This window comes from Grampus griseus (assembly GCF_964374135.1).
Source record: "Grampus griseus genome assembly, chromosome: 19".
NCBI classification, from domain to species: Eukaryota; Metazoa; Chordata; class Mammalia; order Artiodactyla; family Delphinidae; genus Grampus; species Grampus griseus.
In genome coordinates, this window is record NC_139013.1 from 30027955 (window position 1) to 30050898 (window position 22944).

Here is a 22944-nt window from a genome sequence, read left to right on the forward strand (position 1 = left end):
CCTCTTCTTTTCAGTCCTCTGAGGGGTCCAAAGAGGGCTCAGCCTGGGTTTCCCTGGGGGAGGGCTGGATCTGTGTGAGAAAACTTAGACCATTCGTACAAGTGTAGAAAAAATCATACAAATGGCTCTTGGAGCAAATGCTAAGATACTCATCTACACGTATACTAATAGAAATGCAAATTCAAACTACAACCAGGTAACATTTTTTTTAAAAAAAAATCTATCTGATTGGCAGGGATCCCAAAATGTGAAGTATGCTGTGTGGGAGGGCAGTGAGGAAACAGGTGTGCTCTGTCATGGATGGTGACGTGCAAACTGCAGGCTAATCACAATAGCTCCCCAAATTTAAAAAGCACATGCATGTCTAGGTGCTTGGGATATATCAGTGAACAAAACTGATGACTATTCCATCTCTCAGGGAATTTACATTCTCAGGGAAAAGCAGGAGGAAAATAAACATGGGACTTCCCTGGCAGTCCAGTGGTTAAGACTCTGCCCTTCCACTGCAGGGGGCATGGGTTGGATTCCCGGTCGGGGAACTAAGATCCCACGTGCGAATAAACATAATCAATCAATCGATCCTACAGTTTGTTCGGAGGTAATAACTGCTATGGAGAAAAGGACAAGTAGAGAAGAATAAGAGGGATCAGGAGTTGCTGGGGGCAGGGGACACATGGCATATACAATAAGGTGGTCAGAGTAGGGTCCTTAGAGAAGGTCCCTCAACAGCCCTGTGCAGTAGTCCCCATTTCACAGATGGTGCAACTGAGCCAGAGGTGAGTTTAGTGACTTGCCTGGAGTCACACTGCCAAGAAAGGGAAGGCAGGAATTCTAACCCGGGCTTGAATCCGTGCATTTCACCACCTCATGATGTAAGAGCTATTAGGAACCTGGAGATGGGGAAACGGAGGCCCAGAGAAATCACAGGGACTTGCTCAAGGTCATGGAGCAAGAGGAGGAGTGGGGTTAGTGAATCCTCTGCTCACCAGGGAGAGTGGTGCTCTAGCCTGGGGTTCCCGAAAGGGAGAGGCTTTAAGATGGTGTGCTGAAAAACGTCGTTGTTTTAGTAGTTTTAATTGACATTAATGCGTATTAGAAAGAAATGCAACGAACACATGGAATTTGTAATTGCACAAGGTTTGTGCTTAGGATGAATAATTAATTAATTAGGTTGCTCCGGGTCTTTTATTTTCAAGATTAAATCAAAGCCTTTATTAAACATCTCTCCTTCAAACCACCTGCATTTAAACCTATACCCCTCTCCCAACTTGCGAACTGCTAGGGCTATGTGTGTGTCATTGTCACCTGGAGGGTCAGATCCAGTTGGGCTGCACAATGCTGAAAAGCCACACCAAGACACACCACGCCGGGCAGACCGCGACGGTTCTGTGCCCCTCAGGATCTAGGCAAAGGTTGGCAGCACTGGCCCTGGAACCAGAGCTCAAGCACAGGAGACCAGGAAGCTGCAGTCTGAGCCTCCTTTTTCCAGACCTAGCCATGCAGAGCGGACAAGCAGCTCTTGGCTACCACTGTGCACCGGGTCTTAGTTGTGGCAGGTGGGCTTCTTAGTTTCGGCTCACCGGCTCCTTAGTCGCGACACGCAGTCTCCTTAGTTGTGACATGTAAACTCTCAGTTGCAGCATGCATGTGGCATCTAGTTCCCTGACCAGGGATCGAACCTGGGCCCCCTGCACTGGGGGCGCGGAGCCTGGATAAGACTTCCTGCGCCACCAAGGAAGTCCCAGGATGAGTAATTTTTAACTGAATCAATGTAATGGAAAGACTAAGTAAATTATAGCACAGGCAGAATGCAGTTATGGCAAAATTTGGGGGGAGTATTCACGGAAGACTGAAGTTTGGACGACTCTGCCTTAGATTGTGGCTACCTCTGGGGCCATAGAAGAAAATTTGGGGAACAGCCTGGAAGCTGAGCCTCCTGGCTCAAGGCTGCTCTGACTAGGAAACCCTACCCTGTTCCTGCATTGTCATCACCGCAGCCTCCCCCCAGACCGTCTCTGCACTGTGGGAACCAGCCCTTCGTTCGGGCAATGTCATCTTCAAATTGCTTTTGGCTTGTTAATTGGCTGTGATTCACACCAAGCTGACTCAAGATCCCACATAGCCCTACAGAGGAGGGCTGATGTCAGTGGCATCGGGAACACCCTGCCAGGCTGGTGGCCAGACCCCACCCCAGAGACCAGCCTGGGAGAGGATCCTGGCTTCACCCCCACTGTTTCAAAAATAATATTTATCCCCTTGGAAGAAAATCCCCAAACAGTCAGCTCCTCTAAGTATTTATTTATTTAAATTATTTGGCTGCACTGCACGGCATGTGGGATCTTAGTTCCCCCACCAGGGATTGAACCTGTGCCCCCTGCATTGGAATCGCGGAGTCTTAACCACTGGACAGCCAGGGAAGTCCCTTCACCCCTTTAAAGCATCTCTGGGAGCCTCAGGTTTTTGCACCTATGAAATGCGGGTGATAGTAAGGTTGTTGGAAGCACTCAGCGTATCAAGCATCTGGTGTGGGACAGCTGCTCCATAAACATTGCTTCCTTTCATAGCCAGACACCACTTCCTTCATGGGGCATTTCGAGGTTCCTCATCATCCCCCCTCTAACTTCCAGAACATTCCATAGGTTCTTCTCTTTTAACACCGATTAGTTCTCTGTTTTGCATTAGGGTGAACTGTGCCCCTGTTTCAATTAACTCTCTGAGCTTGGGGCTTTCGTCAAAGGCATCATTATATCTCTCTGGGGAGGAAGCCCAGGGCCTGGCGAGAAATTCCATAAATGTTTGAGTGCCTGAGAGGCAGCAGGGCAGCGGGCCGTAGTGAACAAGAACAAGGGCCCTAGAGCCCACTCTGTGGGTGCAGTCCCAGTTCTGTCTTTCATTAGCTATGTGATCTTAGGCAAGTCACTTACCTCTTCATGCCTGGGAGTACTGACCTGAAAGATGGAAATCATTGATAATAGCACCTACATCATAAGGTTGAGGATTAGATAAGTTAATGTGTGTAGGACAGAAGCTGCCACGTGTTAGGAGTTTCATAGCTGTTGACTATTATTATACCAGCATCTCATAAAGGACCTTTTTCCTGGTGTGGCCTCCACAAATATTTGTGGGGTTTTTTGTTTGTTTGTTTTTTTGCGGGGGGAAGGTTTTTTTGGCTGCGCTGCGTGGCATGCAGGACCTTAGTTCCCCGATCAGGGTTTGAACCCAGGCCCTTGGCAGTGAAAGCGTGGAGTCCTAACTACTGGACCATCAGGGAATTCCCCATAAATATTTGTTAAGCTGAACTGAAAAGACTATATCCTCACCTCTCATTATATGCTCAGCAGGTTTCTCAAATTCTCTCATTCCTAATTCATTCTCTGGAGTGAAGACATTGTGCCTTATTAAAACGCAAATGTTGTCCTCTTCAAATGTTATGTGAACACTTTCTGTGTAAAAGGACTTGCACAGGAATACCCTCTGTGGTCTTAAAAGGAAAATGAGGATGCTCTCCAAAGCATATTGTTAAGTGCAAAGAGCAAAATATAAAACCCTGAGTCTAGTATGCTACCATTTATGGAGAAAACAAAAGCTAGGGAGAGGGGTATACATAGGAAGAGAGGACTTACCTATGTAGTCACAGACCCTCTTCAGGAGCCCCAGGAAATTGGTCTCAGGGAGGTCTCCAGGGAGTGGATTTTGGTGGCGAGGATGGGGGGTGGGAGGGGGACTTCCTTTTATTGTATGACATTTTAAAAAAATATATATATTTTTTATTATGGTAAAATATACATAACATAAATGTTATCATTTTTAGCATACAATTCAGTAGCATTAAGCACATTCACGGTGCTATGTAATTCTCACCACTTTTTAAGAGCTTTTTCATCATTCCAAAGAGAAACTATACCCATTAAACTCTTAACTCCCCGGGACTTCCCTGGTGGTCCAGCAGTTAAGACTCTGTGCTCCCAATGCAGGGGGTCTGAGTTCGATCCCTGGTTGGGGAACTATAGATCACACATGCATGCTGCAACTAAGAGTCCGCGTGTAGCAACTAAGAAGCCCGCATGCTGCAACTAAAGATCCCATGTGCCACAACTAAGACCTGGTGCAGCCAAAATAAATAAATAAATAATAAAGAAAATAAAATTAAAAAAATAAAGAGCAAAAGTGTTAATTTAAAAAATAAATAAATAAACGCTAACTCCTCATTCTTTCCTCCCCTCCAGCCCCTGGTAACCTTTATTCTATTATACTTTCTTTATGAATCTATCTATTCTAGTACCTTATGTAAATGGAATCATATAATATTTGTCTTTTTGGGTCTGGCTTATTTCACTTAGCATAATGTCTTCAGGGTTCCTCCATGTTGTAGCATGTTTCGGTACTTCATTCTTTTTTATGGCCGAATAATGTTCAGACGTATATTATCGCATATAGCCATACTTATCACATCTTAGTTATGCATTCATCTATTGGTAGACACTTGGGTTGTTGCCACTTTCGGCTATTGTGAATAATGCTGCTATTAAACGTGAACATTCATGTTTAAGTACCTGTTTTCAAACCTTTTGGATATATACCTAGGGGAGGAATTGCTGGATCATATGGTAATTCTATGATTAATTTTTTGAGGAATCATCAAACTGTTTTCCATAGTGGCTACATCACTTTACATTTCCATCAGCAGTGCGCAAGGATTCCAATTTGTCCACGTCTTTCTGCATATGCTTTGATAGATTTTAATTTGTTATGATATCAAAGTATTACATATTCAAATCAGAAATAAGCATTTTAAAAAAGACATTGTGCTAAAGAGGTTAGGGTATGCGAGTCAAAGGACAAGACAACAGCAATAAAACCAAAAGCAGCCCTGATATTCAGAAGGACTGCATGACTCAGAATCCAGAGGGTTGAATTTTAGTCTTTGCATTTAATTGGCAGCATTGCTACACCCCTCTTTGGGACTTGGTTTCCTTGGGGGTCAAATAAAAGCGTTGGATTAGGTACCCCTGAGTTCCCTTCCTGCTCTATGAGCTGAGGATCCCACATAGATAGGTCCCAAGAGAAGTGTGGACAACGCCCCCCGGTAGGTGGATTCTCCATGTGTATCTCCCACCGCCCTTACCCGAGGGCTTCCACTGGCTTAGGCGCTGCAGGAGACTTGGTGGATGGGGCGAGAGCAGTGGGGCTCTTTATTGCTTGGCTCCCTGATGGCATTGCCATCTCTATGAATACAGCTCCTGCCAGGCGCACCCTCAACTGGGCTCCTGAGACGTAGTTTCCTTCCCTTGTGTCTTTAGGCCTAGAGGTGGTGTATTCATTTTCCAGGGCTGCCGTAACAAAGTACCACAAACTGAGGGGCTTAAACAACTGAAACATATTGTCTCATAGTTCTGGAGGCTAGAAGTCTGGGACTGAGGTGTTGGCGGGGTTGGTTCCTTCTGAGGTCTGAGAGAGGCATCTGTTCCCTGCTTCTCTCCTAGTTTCTGGTGGTTTGCTGCCCAGTTTTGGTGCCTCTTGGTTTGTAGAAGCATCATCCTGATCTCTGCCTTCACCTTCACATGGCGTCTCTCTGGATGTGTCTGTGTCCAGATTTCCCCCTCTTCCTAGGACACTAGTCATACTGTATTATGATATCCTAATGACCTCTTTTTTTTTTTTTTTGCGGTACGCGGGCCTCTCACTGTTGTGGCCTCTACCGTTGTGGAGAACAGGCTCCGGACGCGCAGGCTCAGCGGCCATGGCTCACGGGCCCAGCCGCTCCGCAGCATGTGGGATCTTCCCGGACCGGGGCACAAACCCGCGTCCCCTGCATCGGCAGGCGGACTCTCAACCACTGCGACACCAGGGAAGCCCCTAATGACCTCTTTTAATTTGATGATCTATGCAAAGACCCCAGCTCCAAATAAGGTCACATTCTGAGGCACTGGGGGTTAGAAATCCAACATACCTTTTTTGGTGGGGCAGGGAGGATACAATTCAGCCCATAACAGGTGCCTCCTTTTCCCGTGTTGGTTTCCCAAGTCCTGCCCACACCGTCATTCAGTTTCTCACCATCCCAGCTGAGCATGTCTTCTGTGTCTTGCAGGGACCCATCAAGCCTTAGCACTCTGGTCATTTGCTTTTGTCTGTTTTTCAAAAAAATAGCCCTGATCTTTATTTCCTGGTGTTGCTGTTGGAGAATTTCACGGCTGCCTGACACCCCTGTTCTCTGTGTGGTACTGCTGTCATCACCTTGGCCTTGTCCCTGGGAGCTTGAGGCACGTGGAGGGAAAGGACGTCTGTGTGTGTAGGAGGAGAGGGTTCACAATATGTCACATCTGCTTTAAAGTTCCTCTCAAAGCAGCCTCCTTAAGGAAGAAGTAATGGTTAAGTGTGTCCAGGTAGGTAAAGGAACTAGGAATTTCATCCCCCCCAAACTCCCAGACCCTTGAAGGATCCACCTGGGGGTGTTCAGCATAAAGAAGCCATGGAGGGAAGATGATAAATCTTCAAACACCTGAGGGTCCCACATGGGTATAGTGATGAGGTCAATCTGTCTATTTCTATAGAGAGATGGATACATGACCCAATATAAGTAAGAGATTTCTGAGAAACGTGTTCAAATGTAATGGCTTCCATGTGAGTCATAAGCCCTTCAATCACGGGAAGTATTCAAATAGGGGCTGGATGGTGATTCTTGCCTTAGTTAGAAGCCCGGGCTGGCAATCTCTCTGGCCTCTTCCTACTGGGAAATGCCATGATTGTAAAAATGGAACTTGGAGTTCCCTTCAGCTTGCTCTGCTCCCTGAAGATAGAATGCTCAGATATGGGGTCTTCCCTGGTGGTCCAGTGGTTCAGAATCCACCTGCCAACGCAGGGGACGCGGGTTTGATCCCTGGTCGGGGAACTAGGATCCCACTTGCCGTGGGGCAACTAAGCCTGCGTGCTGCAACTACTAGCCCGCGCACACTCTGGAGCCCGCGCACCACAACTAGAGAGAAGGCTGCGCGCCACAAGGAAAGATCCCACCTGCCGCAGCTAAGACCTGACGCAGCCAAATAAATAAATAAATATTTAAAAAAAGAATGCTCAGATCTGCAAGGCTGCACACTGCTTTCAGCTACAGGAGCTCCTAAGAAGGTAGAAAAACTCAAACTTTCCAGACCAGTTGCCCCAGAGGTTGTCTTCCTGCCCAAATAGGTGGTTATGAAAGCTGAGACAAGCCTTAGCCAGCGTCCAGTGCCCACACCCATGCCCACACCCATGTATGGCTCCAGGAGGCTATAAAGAGCACACTCCTTGGAAACTGTGACAGACTCCAGCTATCAGCTTTGATCTGAACCCTGGGGGTGGTCTGGGCCGCTTCCTCTGCTCCTTGGATTCTGGGCTTCCTGCATCCTGTGTGGCCTCCTCTAATTTCAAAGTAACTTGAAGACTCTTGGGTCTTCGTTGCCCTGGCAGAGCTGACTTGTCACTGTCAGCTCACCTCTGGTCACGCCTCCCCATCAATCAATACCATTTACCACCATGGGCTTGGCAGGTGGAGATGAGAGTGGGAGTAGTTTTTCATCAATCACAACAACAAAAAGATTAAGGAGAGTAGATTAGCAGATTAAAAAAAAAATCACAACTCATGTAAGTTACATAAGGATTTCAAAATCAGGAGCTTATGCTTAAAGCCAGAGAGTATTAGAAGAACATCAACAAAAATTAATCAAAATCTGTTTCTTTGAGCGAATTGTTTGACAAGGCTGTTATAATATTTGAATCCTGCTAGACAAAAATCTTTACTTTCTTTTTTTTTTTTCTTTACTTTCTTAAAGGGTCTTTAAATGTAACTTACTAAGTCTTTGAATAACTGAGAATGTGATGCATTAAAGCATTGCTTTATTGTTGTTTCTCTACAAAATAATAACTCTGGTCCCCATATGTGTGCAAATGGTAATCATTCCCTCATGGCTTCCCTTCTTCGCTTCAGGAGCCTCTGGCTCACCCAGAATCATGAATCGTGCTCAGATAATGCCCAGAATGTCAAGCATGGTCTTGTGGGTGTCATGGCACAAAACAAGAAAAAGGAAGAGGCGTCACTTCTCAATTCCCAGCAATACAAAACCATACAATCTGCTTTGAAATTTTCAGTGGGTTGAAGTTATGTCGGCCGGTCCTACAGAGTGGACCAGGGTCATGAGAGAAAGAGATGGGGGCTCTGGGCAGGCCTCTCTGAGGAGGGAAGCATTGAGCTGAGATCTGATTGACACATGGGAGTCAGGCTTGAAATGCTTTGGGGGCTGAGCATTCCGGGTGGAAGGAACTGTAAGGTGGTTTAGTAAGTCCTGACAAGTGAGTTATTTAAGACGTGAATGTTGACATATTTGTATTGACATCATTCATTCACCAAATATTATCCGTCATGTGCCAGGAACTGTTGAAGACACTTGGACGACGTTAGGCTGGAGTATCCTTTGCGGAGGCAGCAAGAACATTGCATGACAGTCCTGGTGTCTTTTGTTCCTGCTGCTCTGCCCTGTCTCCTGGGGTGTGCAGCTCAGCCGCCCCCCGGGAGCTGGCCTGCCTATTCCCCCAAGGGTAGTGAAAGAGGCTTGCCTCCCAGGACTTGGCCTGTAGTTTTCCAGTGATGAACAAATCTCCTGATTCTGGTGTTCAGGATTAGGAAGCCTATTTTCTGGCAAATAGAAGTCACATTCTCCATTATCATTTCTTTTTTTTTTCTTAATAAATTTATTTATTTATTTTTGGCTGTGTTGGGTCTTCATTGCTGCGCATGGGCTTTCTCTAATTGCGGCGAGTGGGGGCTACTCTTTGTTGTGGAGCATGGGCTCTAGGTGCGCAGGCTTCAGTAGTTGTGGCACGCAGGCTCAGTAGTTGTGGCTCGAGGGCTCTAGAGCTCAGGCTCAGTAGTTGTGGCACTCGGGCTTAGTTGCTCCGCGGCCTGTGGGATACTCCCAGACCAGGGATTGAACCTGTGTCCCCCGCATTGGCAGGCGGATTCTTAACCACTGTGCCACCAGGGAAGTCCCTCCATTATCACTTCTCACAAAGGAAAAAGTAATACACTGACCTCCATCTGCCTGATTTCTCTTTCTTTCTCTTGAGGTGGGGGTCGGGAGGTACTGGGCTCCCCTACCAAAAGTGGGCAAGACACTTGAATTCTAGTGTGGAGAGACAAAAAAAACAAGTAAAGAAATAAATAAAGAAGATCATCTCAGAAAGAGAGAAACACTTTGAAGAAAATAAAGCAGAATGATGTGAGAGTGAGAGAGATGGAGCAAGCGAGGGCTGGGGCACTGGGCAGGTCTCTCTGAGGAGGGGAGCTTTGAGCTGAGATCTGATTGACACATAGGAGCCAGGCTTGACAAGCTCTGGGGGCTGAGCGTTCCAGGCAGAGGGAACTGTAAGTGCAAAAGCCCATGAGGGGGCTTCCCTGGTGGCGCAGTGGTTGAGAGTCCGCCTGCCGATGCAGGGGACACGGGTTCGTGCCCCGGTCCGGGAAGATCCCACATGCCGAGGAGCGGCTGGGCCCGTGAGCCATGGCCGCTGAGCCTGCGCGTCCGGAGCCTGTGCTCCACAACGGGAGAGGCCACAACAGTGAGAGGCCCGCGTACCGCAAAAAAAAAAAAAAAAAAAGCCCATGAGGTGTGTTGGGATGATTCACAGACGCCAGAGTTCTGTAGGCCAAGTTAAAAGTTTGGATTTTGTTCAACTTGTAATGGGAAGCCGTTGGAGGATTTTATGTAAGGGAGTGACATGATCTTATATTTTGATTTCAAAACGTAAAAAAAAAAAATCTACTTCCTAGAGGCATAATTCACATACCATAAAATTACTTATTTTAAGTGGACAGCTGATGAATTTTGATGAAAATGTTCCATTTTAATATGTGTTTCTCACTTAGTCTGACTTTCAGCATCTCTTCCTGAGGTCATTCACAGACTTAAGCTACAAGCATCTGAGCACCATTGTGGACCCCGGCCTCACCTGGGGATGTGGCAAGAGCCCCAAGAAGAAGGCAATGATGCTTCGAGGGATATGGGACCCTGGGCGCTGGGATTTTTGGCCTCTCCAAGACGTTTCAAGTCCTATGGAAGTATCAGAGAACCCCCCATAACAAGAAACCACTGAGACCTTGGACAAGGATATCGGCAGCAACCACAGGAGACTGGGGGTCAGAGACCCCTCCCCCCATTTTCTGGCATCAGTAGGCCTCCCTAGTTCTGATGGGTCTCTGAGGTTGGGGTGTGGTAAAGTGGGTGATGGGGGGGTACCTAACACTGATGGATGGCATTTCCTACCAGTTCAGTGAAATGTGCAGGTTGGGGAGGAATAAGGTGGGGAGTAGAGGAAAATTGGAGTTGAAATTAGTCTGTGCAAACTGTAAAATGGGGATAATAATATTACCTCTCTCATAGAGTTATTATGAGGATTAAGTGAGATAAAAATACAAGTAAATAATTTAGAGTCTGACACATAGTAAGTGTCCAGCAGATGTTAGCTCCTATTATTACTACTTAGCTTTTCCCTGTCTGCTGACCAGAGGTTAGCTGTTCCTGTTTTGTATAAGTGACATGCTGTGAAGTGGCTTTGCATGTGTGAAATGGGCCGACAGAAGAGACCAACATGAACGGCTTCACCTTCACGGCCCCCAGCAGACGCATCCCAGAGTTACCAGGAGTCATGTGATGAAAGATTGAAGGATGGAGCGTCCGGGAGGGCTACTTGTGAACCGTTCTCACAGAGCCAGGCTCTGTGCCGTCTGCCCTGCCCAGTGGTCCCCAGCCCCTGCCCCTCCATGGCCTAATGGTCACTCGCTTTAAGTTTGGGGAAACTTAAAGCTGGGGTCCCTTATCGGCAGGTTCTGGGGCAATGGGTGGGGAGAGGCTGTGGATCTCTGAAGTTCACAGACAGTCCCCACCCTCACACTCCTTTATTTTCAAGTTGTGCTTATGTGTTAATTACAAAAGTAAACCAAACTCACTATAAAAACAGCCAACACCACAGTGCGTAAAGGTAAAGGCAAAAATTCTTCTCCAGCTGCTCCCCTGCCCCAGTCCACTTCCCAGACGTCAACCCTGTGACTAGACTAGTGGAGGCCACAGGTCCTGGGGGCCCTCTCACCCCGCTTCTGTCTAGGCCTTTAATCCTGAGTCCTAATGTGTGAGAGCCTCCGTTCTTTACACCTGCACACCCTCTAGTGTGGGTGCTTTGTATAGGCGAGGTGAGGACACAGAGATAGAGGCAGGTGGCAGGCATGGCCCCTGTAAGTCAGGATCTGAATTCTTGGTCTCAACTAGGTCCACCAGACCTTGACTAGTGAGGTTGGCTTTTCTAACCCCAGTGCTGAGAGGATATTTGGAACAAAGCTACCTGCTAAAAAAAAAAAAAAGAAGAAGAAAGAAAAGAAAAAAGACACCAACTTTATTACAATAGCAGCCCTAACAAGTCAAAAGCAGCCTTTTCAGCTATAGGTAATAATAATAACCTGATAATAACGACGATAATAACCATTTATGGGGTCCCTTATTAAGTGCCAGGCGTTGCCTCAAGTCGTTTATTTATATTCGTTGGTCTAATTCTCACAGCAACATTCCCCAGAAGTAGTGCTATTAATCTTTCTCTTTTCTAGAAGAGACACTGGTGCTTGGGGTGTTGACTGAAGGAGACAGGACGTGCAGTGGTTAGCGGCTCAGGCTCTGGAGGCCAGACCACCTGGGCGAGCCCTCCTGGTTCTGCCACTTCCCAGCTGTGTGACCTTGGACTGAGGTTATAAAACGGCCCGTGACTCAGTTTCCTCTCTTGTACAATGGGATGATGACAGAATCTCCCTTACCGGGTGGCTGCGAGGATTCAGTGAGTTAGTGTGTCCAGTGCCTGGCACAGAGAAGGCACTCAATACGTGTGGGCGTGAGGACTAAATGATGGGCCCCAGTCTCAACTAGTGATTGACCGAGGAGGAATTTAAAGCCAGGTCTGCAGGTTCTCAAGGCTTGTGGGCTCACCTGCTATGGAATGCTGCCAACCTGGAGCCCACAGGCTCCTCCCCTCCAAGTCTTGGGTTCTCAGGAGCCTCAGATCTCCCTGATGTGAAGATGTGTCCCCTCTGAAAAGCCAGTGATTCCTAGTGGGTGGTGAGAGGTAGAGAAGACTGTTAGGCCAGCCTCTCCTGGCCATGGTTGGAAGGCCTCCAAGTCCCTGCCCTGATCAGCGCTTGGCAGGGAGGATGGGGATTCTCTACGCTTTTGGGGAATCCATTGCTGTTCCTATTTAGGGTTGTGATGCAAAGACTCAAATACCCCCAATATGGCGAATGATATGACTGCTGGGGGACCCATGAAAGCACAGAGAGGAAGGGAGGCTACCTCCCAAGTGTGGTAGCTGCTGTAAGAGAGACCGTCAGACGCGACTCCCTGGAGTGGTGCTGTCCAACCTATGAGGTGAGGGTGAGGACATTCCAGGCAGAGGGCTAGTGTGAGCAAAGGCGGAGAGGCTAAGAAAGCAGCTGAGAAGGGACTGGGCTTGAGGCAGGAGGCAGTGAACGCAGAGGCTGCAGCGGCCAGCAGTGGTCAGAACTTGGAGATCTTTGCGTAATCTGTCAAAGGGCTTCAACTTACTTTGGCCGCAAATGGGGAACCAGTGAAGAGTTATGAAGGGAGGAGGTGACTCCGGGAAGGTTTTGTCATCTGTCAAACGGGATAACAGTGGTATCTGCCTCATAGGGAGGATTAAGAGAGATGATCCGTATAAAGTACTCAGAATGGCACCTAGAAAATGCTCATTAAATGTCAGTGATGGCTGCCACTGCTGCTGGTACTGTCCTGTTGGGAAGAGCGAAAGCAAAGTTGCAGGCCCCCAAGGCAGTACACTGAGTGAGCGAGGCTTCACCGGGTGGATGGAGGCCAAGACCAGCCTTACGTGGATATCCAGCAGGCCATGGACTTGTCTGCCTGCTAGAGACTAAAACCCAAGCTCCTTGGTGTGGCTCACAGTCCTGTGTGTTGTGGCCCCTCCTGGCCTCTCTTTCTCACTCGCTAGGCTCCCGCCACCTTGTCTTCTTCCTGATCTTCAAACGTGCCCAGCCTGGGCCTTTGCTCTTGCTGTTCCCTCTGTCTGGAATGCTCTTCCCTCACATCTTCTAATGGCTGACACTTTCTTGTCATAAAGCTCTTTGTTCAAATGTCACTTCCTCTGAAAAGCCTTTTCTGAGCCTCAGCACATCAGCCATATCAGAGAAAGTGATCTTATTTGCTTTCCTGTTCAGTGTCTGTTTCTCCCTGTCCCCTCCATACAGGCTGAATTGTGTACCCCTCCATCCAAATTCATTTGTTGAAGTCCTAACACCCAGTACTCAGAACGCGCCTATCTGGAGTTAGGACCTTTAAAGAGGTGATTATGTTAAAATGAGGCCCTTAGGGCAGGCCCTGATCCAATCAGACTGGTGTCCTTACCAGAAGAGGAAATTTGGACACACAGAGAAGGGTGCATGCACAGAGGGACAACCATGGGACGAGGCAGCAAGCCAAGGAGAGAGGTTTCAGGAGAAATCAATTGTTTCGGCATCTTGATCTTGGACTTCCAGCCTCTACAACTGTGATTGCATAAATTTCTGTGTTTAAGCTACCCAGTTTGTGGTATTTTGTTATGGTGGTGTATTAGCAAATGAATGCACTCTTAGATGTAAATTCCATGAGGGCACAGATTATGTCTTCCTTGTATACCATGGTGTCCCTAACTACTTGAACACTAACTAGCACACAGAGACCCTCAATACATGTTTGTCAGAAAAATGAAGACTGTGAGATGACCTTTATTAGAGATTTATTCCTTATAAGCTGTTCCTGGGAGGGGTGGCCTGTCAGCCTTGTGATCAGCTATTAGCAAAATGGAGTGGATTCAGTGAGCTGATGCCTCCCTGGAGGCAGAGTCTAGGGGCTGAGGGGAGGGGTAACTCACAAAGTTCTAATGGTAAAAGGCCGGAGGACAGACCCAGGGCAATTTCCATTACAGGGCTGGTTGGGTAAGTGCTACAGGACTGTGGGGTCTAGGCAGTGAAGCAGAGACACCGGGACAGAAAGGAGCTGGGAGAAGTCAGAGGCAGGGCCTATCAGACGGGGTTTATCGGGCTATTGGCTCAGGCCTTACATTCCATCGAGGCCCTCAAATTTAGTCTTTTATAAATTTACTTATTGAATTTATTTATTTATTTTATTTTTGGCTGCATTGGGTCTTCATTGCTGTGTGCGGGCTCTCTCCAGTTGCAGTGAGTGGGGGCCACTCCTCGCTGTGGCGCGCGGGCCTCTCAGTGCGGTGGCCTCTCTTGTTGTGGAGCACAGGCTCCAGGCACGCGGGCTTCAGTAGTTGTGGCTTGCAGGTTCTAGAGCACAGGCTCAATAGTTGTGGTGCACGGGCTTAGTTGCTCCGTGGCATGTGGGATCTTCCCGGACCAGGTCTCGAACCCGTGTCTCCTTCATTGGCAGGCGGATTCTTAACCACTGCACCACCAGGGAAGCCCAAATTTAGTCTTTTGACATTATCTCCAGAAGAGAATACAACTAGTCACAGACCACCCCCAGTACGCTTGAAAAAAAGATGCTCATTTTTACGGCTGTAATTACAAAATGCAAATATCAAGAATATTCTAGAACCCATCTTTCAAGACCCACCTACAGCATCTGACACTCCTGGCAACACTGTCTTCACTTGGCTTCCTTCTCAGTCTCCTCTGTTGCTTCCCATTCATCTCGTCCCTCAGCCCTAACCGTTTATTTCCAGAAGGCAGCCAGAGCGATCCCTTGGTACCTTTGCACCTGAATTTCCTCTGCTGGAACCCTCTTCCTCAAAACTGACTCCCTTACTTCTTTCAAATTCTTGTCTGGACGTGACTTTCTCAGTGAGGTCTCTCACCCACCACCTTATTTAAAACTGCACTACCTCCAAACTTCTATCCCTCTTCCCTCCTTACCACTTGCTACCAAAAGACCTCCCACATGTATTTCTCAGTTAGTGTTTGTCTCCCCCGAAATGGAGGTCAGCTCCAGGAGGGCAGAGGTTTGTCTCATGCTAACTACCATACCTCTGTTGTCTAGAACAGTGCCTGACACATAGTGAACCCTCGTAAATTATCTGAATGAATGTCGAGAAGTTTAATGACTTTTCAATCTTTCGTGTTCGCATTTAAAATTTATAAAGCATCTTACAAAGGAGCATGGACCATTTAAAGGTGAGAGTTTAAAACTTTTTTTAAAAGAGTCTATATATTTAGTAACTACTGTGGGCATCAACGTAACAGCTAAACTAAGGGGAAGAGTAGTCATTCAAGGCATGTTTCTTTAATTAATGACCTTTTGGAGTGTGGTTGACGTGCGCGTAGTCTGCAACGGTGCAGAAGCTTGGTTGTAGTGCTAGAAGAAGCCCCAGGGGTGCGCTGGCTCAGATACCGCCACTGCAGACCTGTTAGTTGAGTCGAATCCAACGCGGATAAGTTACAGCTGCGAAAGACACGACTCCACCACCGAGACCCAGCTTCAGCCTCAGCCGCGCCTGACGCCCGACCGCGCAGCCGCAGAACTAGGTGGGCGGGCCTGCGCAACCGCAGAAAAAGCCAGTGGCCGGGGGTCCAGCTCAGTCTCGCTCAGTTTCCCGCCCGGCCTGGTCCACGCTTTCTTCACCGCCGCGGGTGAGGCCGGCTTCGCTGCACCGGTATCGGACCACTAGCCCTCTTCTCCTGAGCTGTCGCCATCATGCTGCTGCCTGTGTTCACCCTGAAACTGCGCCACAAAATCAGCCCCCGCATGGTGGCCGTAGGGCGCTACGACGGGACTCACCCATGTCTGGCGGCCGCTACCCAAGCAGGCAAGGTAACCGCTCCCACAAGTTCCCACCCGCACGGGGCCCGGGCCCCTGGAGTCCCCACGACCTCTGCCCGCTAGGTCCCTGCAGTCCAGCTCCTCATTCTCAGGCTCCTCCCCCAGCCAGGGTTGCCCGGCAACCTCCGTAGCTCTCCATCCTGCGCACACATGAATAATCACGCAGAACGGCTTTTCTGAGCAGTTAACTTGTCTTCAGGCACTTAGACTCGGACAATGTTGGTGTCTCTCTACAGACAGGGAGCTTACGGAAGAGAAGACCCCAGAGGGGGAATGGCTTAGGGTTAGCAGTAATGGCAGACCCCAGATTAGAGCCCAGGGCCTCTGCCCTTCGCTCTGGAATTCCTGCTATCTCAGACTGCCTCTCAGAGCCAACAACTTTGCGGGGGGGGGGGGGGAATCACAAAGACCCTTAATTTAAGTGATTAAAATTGCACTTTCGGTCTTTATCCACGTACAGTCACGTCTCTCCCTATAATTTATTTACTAAGTACCTTTTGGGGGCTTACTATGTGCCGGGTGCTGGGCAAGGTGTGGGAATCACAGAGATGAAAAAGATATGGTCATTCAGCATTCACCAGACTTACTGGACACCTCCTTCGTGCTAGATCTTGGGGATTCAGAGATAAAGTTGGAGTCCTGACTTTCAGAAAGCTTATAGTCCAGAAGGACAGCAGACAAGGCAAATCAAGAAACTGTGTGTTGATGGAGGCATGCCCCCAAACCGTGGAATACTATGACGCCAAGCGTAATAACTTCTAACAGGTGCAAAGCCTTATTACGTTAATCATCTCAGTATCCTTGCTAAATTGCCAACCGCTGCCATATAGCACAGGTGTCGTAGATTGTGGCTCCGGTACCTACTAAGTTCATGACCTTGAGCAAGGTACTTAGTATCTACCGCATAGGGTTGCTAAGAGGATTAAGTAAGTTACTACTGATACATGGCCTGCGCTTGGCATATAGGCAGTGGTCACTAACTGTTAGCTGTTATTTTCTTCTTATTACTCCCACTTTACTGATTAGAAATAATGGTTCAGAGAGGTTCAAAGCAATGTTTGAGGCTGTTCAACTGGAAAGCGGTAGAAATGAGATTAGAGTGCATGTTCTCTGACCCAGTGTGGATTTAATAAGCTAACATTTATATAATGATTTACAGTTTTCGAGACACTGCCACCTATGTTGTATGTTTTCTCATATGCCATGCCTTGGGATACATAAGTAAAAAGTAGTGATTCAGTTTCATTAAGTTGTGTGACGGAGGAAAGCATTTAGCATAGAGCCTCGTACGTAATGATGTTAGTAGGCACTGACAAATACCAAGAATTCATATTGGTTCTGCTGTAGGTGCACAGCAGCTACATAAGTGGGTTGAAAAGATCCCATTGATATTAGCTCAGCCCCTGATTTATTGAGGGCTTGCTATGTGCTGGGCACTGTTCTTAGCTGTGCAGTTACAAGGGTGAAGGTGACAGACAAGTCTCATCCCCTTGGAGGTTACTTTGAGAGGGGAAGCCAGATAGTTAACAGAAACACACACACTGTCTCCATGGGAGAAAAACAGAGTAAGGGGTTGGGGGTGATGGGAGATTGCTATTTTAGACAGGGTGATCAGATAGGCCTCTGATAACTGTGGATCAGAGGTTTGAAGCAAATGAGGAAACCAGCCCTGCAGATAGGGGGAGTAAGTGTATCAGCAAGTACAAAGGCTCTGAGGTAGAGATATACTTGGTGTGTTCCAGAAACACAAGAAAGTTGCTGGGGCTGGAATGGATTGAGGGAAGCAGTGCGGTAGCCAGCAGCTGGATCATATAGGGCCTTGTAGGCCACCGTAAAGACCTTGGTTTTAATAAAGTACGTGATGGGATTCGGTTTATGTTTTAGATAAAGAATTACTGGCTGGTGCTGCAACAGAGCTGCAGGGAGGGGAGTATAGGAGTGGAAGCGGGAAGATCAGGCAGAGGCTTCTATGGAAGCACTTTCATTAGAATGTGACCTGGAGTGGGAGGCAGGGACGCTTGACTCTAAGTCTCTTTCTGAAGATGGGGGGAAAAAAAGGGAGAGAGAGAAGTTCCTGTGTAATTGGACACTTTACATTCGGAACTTCAAAAACAAATCTGGAGTTCTGACCCGATCTTTTATCTTTAGACTTAAAGAAAAAATTGGTACTATTTTATGATCCAAATAATACACAAATATATTTTCCTTTAAAAACAAACATTGCAGGTAAGGCTAAAGCCCTCCTTGACTGTCGGGCTCCGTGTCTCTAAAAACAGGATTTTGTCATTTTCAGTGGGACTCTGTTGTGAATGGGGGGCTGACTTACTGGGATCTGGTCTCTGAACCTGAGCAAGGATGTTTTAAAAAGGGGTTTCTTGCAGGATGAACATTAGTTCATCGGGGGACAGGTTTCCTCTCACCATGGAATTGGAGGGCCTAGTTGGAATTTATATTGTCAGCAACACCCCCTCAGCCAGAACAGATATGTGAACTTCAGCCAGTCCTTTGGCTGAAGGCACTGGGAGTGATCTGTTTGTTGTGTGACTGAGCCTGAGGGACAGGTGAGTCTCCAGGGCACTGATTGCTGTATGCAGAGAACAAACAGCAGGAGGGGAACTAGGGAGAAACCAGACTCCTGGGACTCTTGCTCATGACAGCAACCTCCAAACTCTTTTCATCCCAATAACAGTGAACATGAAGTCCACAGGTTATTTTTCCTCCAGTTCTTTCTCAGCCTGTCTAATTACTAGAAGACTCTGTAAGAATTCTTTTGTTCAGAACTGTTATAAAAGGAAGGAAGATGTGGCTAGAGATTACTGGAGCCAGACACCAGGCTTGCATCTTAGCCCTGTCACTTATCAGTGGTGAGACCTTGGGAAAGGGCCTTAACCCTTCTGACCTCCTCTGTATATCAGGAGGACCAAATGTTGTGAGGACCAAATGCAGTAATGTTGATAAAAGCATGTTGTAAAGTATTACACAAATGAGAACATGAACACAGTATTCAGTAGCTACACACACTATCTCTATGTATCTAACCAATCTTTTAAAAATTATTTTTTGTCGAATAGGTTACCTTGTTTAGATAATAATTTAAAACTAATCCTGCTTGGATTTAAAACCGAGTCTCCTAAAACTGAGTTCCTCTGCTGAGTTTCTAATTAACTTCTCTATCCCAAACTTTGTTGCTTTTCTTGTTCCACACCTGTTCCTCCTCAGGATTGAGGATTATCAAAGAAAAGCAGGCATTGTAACCAAGCTGGACCCTATGGGGCCTTCCTGGGACAGACCCCTCCCCTCCCCGTCCTCTACCTGCCTCTTGTTTGTAGAAAAGCTTTAGTCTCCCAGGCCTGCCCTGAGTCTCAGAAGGCTGGCTCAAGAGTTAATTATTAGGAATGGGAAGATGGAGAAACAAGCTGTTGAGCTGGGAAACTGGCAACAATTTAGACTCTAAACCAGCCATAAAGCGTCACGGGGAGCTCCCAGCTCCCAGTTCCCTGAAAGCTATAAAAGTCTGACACACATTCCTAAGCTGTTTTTACAGGGAGCAGACTCCTACCAGATGAAAACTGCTGATCACAAGCACATAGACCCCAGACCGGTTGAAGCCAGAAGATAGGTGATGCTTGAAACTTCAGCTTGTGGCCAGCCAATCCAGGAATTGTGCACGAGCTGCTCATGCACCCTGCGGATCCCTCCCTCACACTGCCTTTAAAACCTTTGTCTCCTAACTGGCAACTTGGAGGTGGTCTTAGGACATTAGTGCACCATCTTCCCAGGTTGCTGGCCTCTTGAGTAAAGCAAAGTTTCCTTTTCCACCAACGCTTGTCTCTCGAGTATTGGCCGTTTGAGTGGAGCAACCAGACTGGCCTCGCCTGGTTACAGGTTTATACCAGGGGTGAAATGCTCATTTAACATTAGCAAATTTTAGAACTAGAAGGGGCTTAAGGCATCTCTAGTGCGGTTTCTCATCCTTTTCTTTTTTTCCATATTGCCTCCCATGGAGCTTTTTTCAGAAAATTAAAATTTCCCTAATGAAATTTTAATACCACAGATGTGCAGTGTATCAGTTTTTATAGAGACCCTTTGGAGGCTACAAGCCATTCTAATGTATAAGATCCCCCCCACCCCAAACCCAGCCACGCGTCTTGAGAGCAATATCTGAGAATGCATGTGTTAGTCTAAACCTCCTTTTACAGAAGCCCAAGGAAATTTAAAGATTTGTAGGGATACTCAGATGATTGTTTATGACAGCTGAAACTGCTAAATTCATTACCTTTGAGCTAATTATTTAATTCTGTCTTACTAGTATAGACTATGAAAGCCTTCAAGAAGCTTGCTTTGTGTGACTCAGTTTAGGTTTGTAAGAAAAATCTACTACCTACGAGTTTTAAGGGTTAGGAAGTGAACTAGTTAGGTGCTTGGATGGAAGATACTAAAGGAAGTGTTTATTATTCTATTTTCTCTGATCTTCGTGTGTAGCAATCACATGGTAGCTGGTAGCAGCTTCCTACAGGTTGACCAGGAAAAGGATGGTTTGTAAGAGTGCTTTAACACTCTACTGGTGGGTAGTATATAAGCTGCCCTGGGAAGCAACAACTAGATCTTGGCTATTACCTTGTTCTTTATAAGGCTAAGAACCACTGGGTTTCCACAGTTTGCAGTGACTGAAAGCCAGCCATGCACAGAACTGTGTATGGGCGTTTTAAGTTTTGTAGATGATTAAAGTCACTTCTTGTTAATGTTGATATCTGTTAATAACCTGAGTCTTTTTTAAAAAGATGTATGTTAATTTTACATTTTTGGTATTTTAAGGGGATGTAATTAACTGTTTTTGTTTTAGGTTTTTATTCACAACCCTCATACCCGGAGCCAGCATTTCAGTGCATCCAGGGTCTTCCAGAGCCCCCTGGAGTCTGATGTTTCACTTCTCAACATTAACCAGGCAGTCAGCTGCCTGACTGCAGGAGTATTGAACCCTGAACTTGGCTATGATGCTCTTTTAGTGGGGACACAGACTAATCTTCTGGCTTATGATGTCTACAATAATTCAGATTTGTTCTACAGAGAGGCAAGTATACCCCTTTATAACCATAAAACTTCCGTTACCCATTAGTGTCCACTTTTTCTTTTTTATGATTAAAAGAGATCAGACATTTATTTTGGATTTTTATGTGGTTGTTGTAGTTAAAAAAACATGCGGATTTTGCCATTTACATCGCCTTTGTGTACTTGACATTTATTTGGTCATGGTTGGTAACCACTTTTTGACACTCCAGTTTATCTCTCAGGAGGTATATCTGTGCTACTACCATCTGTGAAGATTTGCCATTGAGAGTTCTGCCAACAGCCAGGGAGCCAGCAAACAGGACTCCTGGTGGCTTTGCATTAAAGTTTAGTATAGTAGTTTCTAGGAGGAGCACTTACTGTAGCCTGCCATCTACAGGCTACTGCAACTTTAATACTCAGATAATCCAAATTTATTATAGAAAAGATATAGAAGCAAAATAAAAATAATTACGCATGGTTTCTTCATTTGGAAATAGCACTTAACTCTTGAATTGAGTTATCCCGACTTTTTACTAAGTATTTGTGAGTGATTTTTTTTTTTTTTACAAAATGGGATCACACTATATATATGTAGCCTTTTACTTTTTTTCTGTAATAGCTTTATTAAGATATAATTCATATACCATACAATTCACCTATTTAAAGTATACAATTCAGTGGTTTATTCAGAGAGTTGTGTAACTACACCACAATCAATTATAGAACATTTTCATTATTCCAGAAAAAACCCATACCCATTAGTAGTCACTCCCCATTTTCCCCCAACCTCTCATCCTTAAGCAACCACCAGTCTACTTTCTGTCTCCATAGATTTGCCTATTCTGGACATTTTCTTTTATAAATTTATTTATTTTATTTATTTATTTTTGGCTGTGTTGGGTCTTCGTTGCTGCGCGCAGGCTTTTCTCTAGTTGCGGGGAAGGGGGGATACTCTTCGTTGCAGTGCATGGGCTTCTCATTGCAGTGGCTTCTCTTGTTGCGGAGCATGGGCTCTAGGCGTGTGGGCTTCAGTAGTTGTGGTGCGCAGGCTCAGTAATTGTGACGCATGGGTTTAGTTGCTCCACGGCATGTGGGATCTTCCTGGACTGGGGCTCAAACCCGTGTCCCCTGCACTGGCAGGAGGATTCTTAACCACTGCGCCACCAGGGAAGCCCTATTCTGGACATTTTGTTACATGTATCATACTTCATTCTTTTTATGGCTGAGTTATTTTCCATTGTATGTATAAACAACATTTTATTTATCCATTCATCATTTAATAGACATTTGGGTTGCTTCTACTCCCTGGATATTATATGTGGCCTTTTTATTCAGAAATATGTGTACTGTATTGAACTTTATATTGAAGTTACTATATATCTATGCTTTATTCTTATTGGGTCTATAGTATTTCATTGTGTTAAAATTTCATATATCATAATTTGTTTAACCCTTTCCATATTGTTTCATATTTATGTTATTTCCATAGTTTCTCTATTACAATTGATAATTTCATAAGCATATATCTTTGCCAACTTCTCTGATTATTTCCTAAGGGTAAGTTCTTAGAAATGAAGTTTTTTTCCTTTGGTATTTTTTAATTGAGGTAAAATGTACATACAGTGAGATACACAAACCTTAAGTGTTCAGTTCAATGAGTTTTGATCCCTGTAATCAACACCCCCCAATAAAAATATATCGGGGGTGTTATGGAAGCATCTTATGGAAAAACCGGAACGAACAACTTTTTGGCCAACCCAGTAGAACATTTTCATCACTTCAGAAAATTTTGCTGTGCCCCATTCCAGTCAATTCCTATTCCCTATAGATATTCACTGTTTTGATTTCTGTCACCTTAGACTAGTTTTCCCTGTTCTTGAACTTCATACAAATGGAATCATACAGAATGTACTCTTTGGTGTCTGGCTTCTTTCACTTAACGTCTGTGAGAATCATACTTGTTGTTGCATTTAGCAGTAGTTCTTTTTTTTTTTTAATATTTATTGTGGCTGCGCCGGGTCTTAGTTGTAGCATG

At 46.0% G+C, this 22944-nt stretch overlaps 1 protein-coding gene across 1 annotated transcript in view; it reads left to right on the forward strand.

Moving 5' to 3' along the window:
- The first annotated feature begins 15614 nt into the window (after positions 1–15614).
- BBS2 (Bardet-Biedl syndrome 2) overlaps positions 15615–22944 on the forward strand; it is a 31590-nt gene continuing 24260 nt past the window's right edge. The window contains exons 1-2 of the mRNA XM_082676417.1: positions 15615–15851; positions 20704–20935. Coding sequence (XP_082532543.1) covers positions 15735–15851; positions 20704–20935 — 349 coding nt within the window. The 5' untranslated portion in view covers positions 15615–15734. The remainder of the gene's footprint in view (positions 15852–20703; positions 20936–22944) is intronic.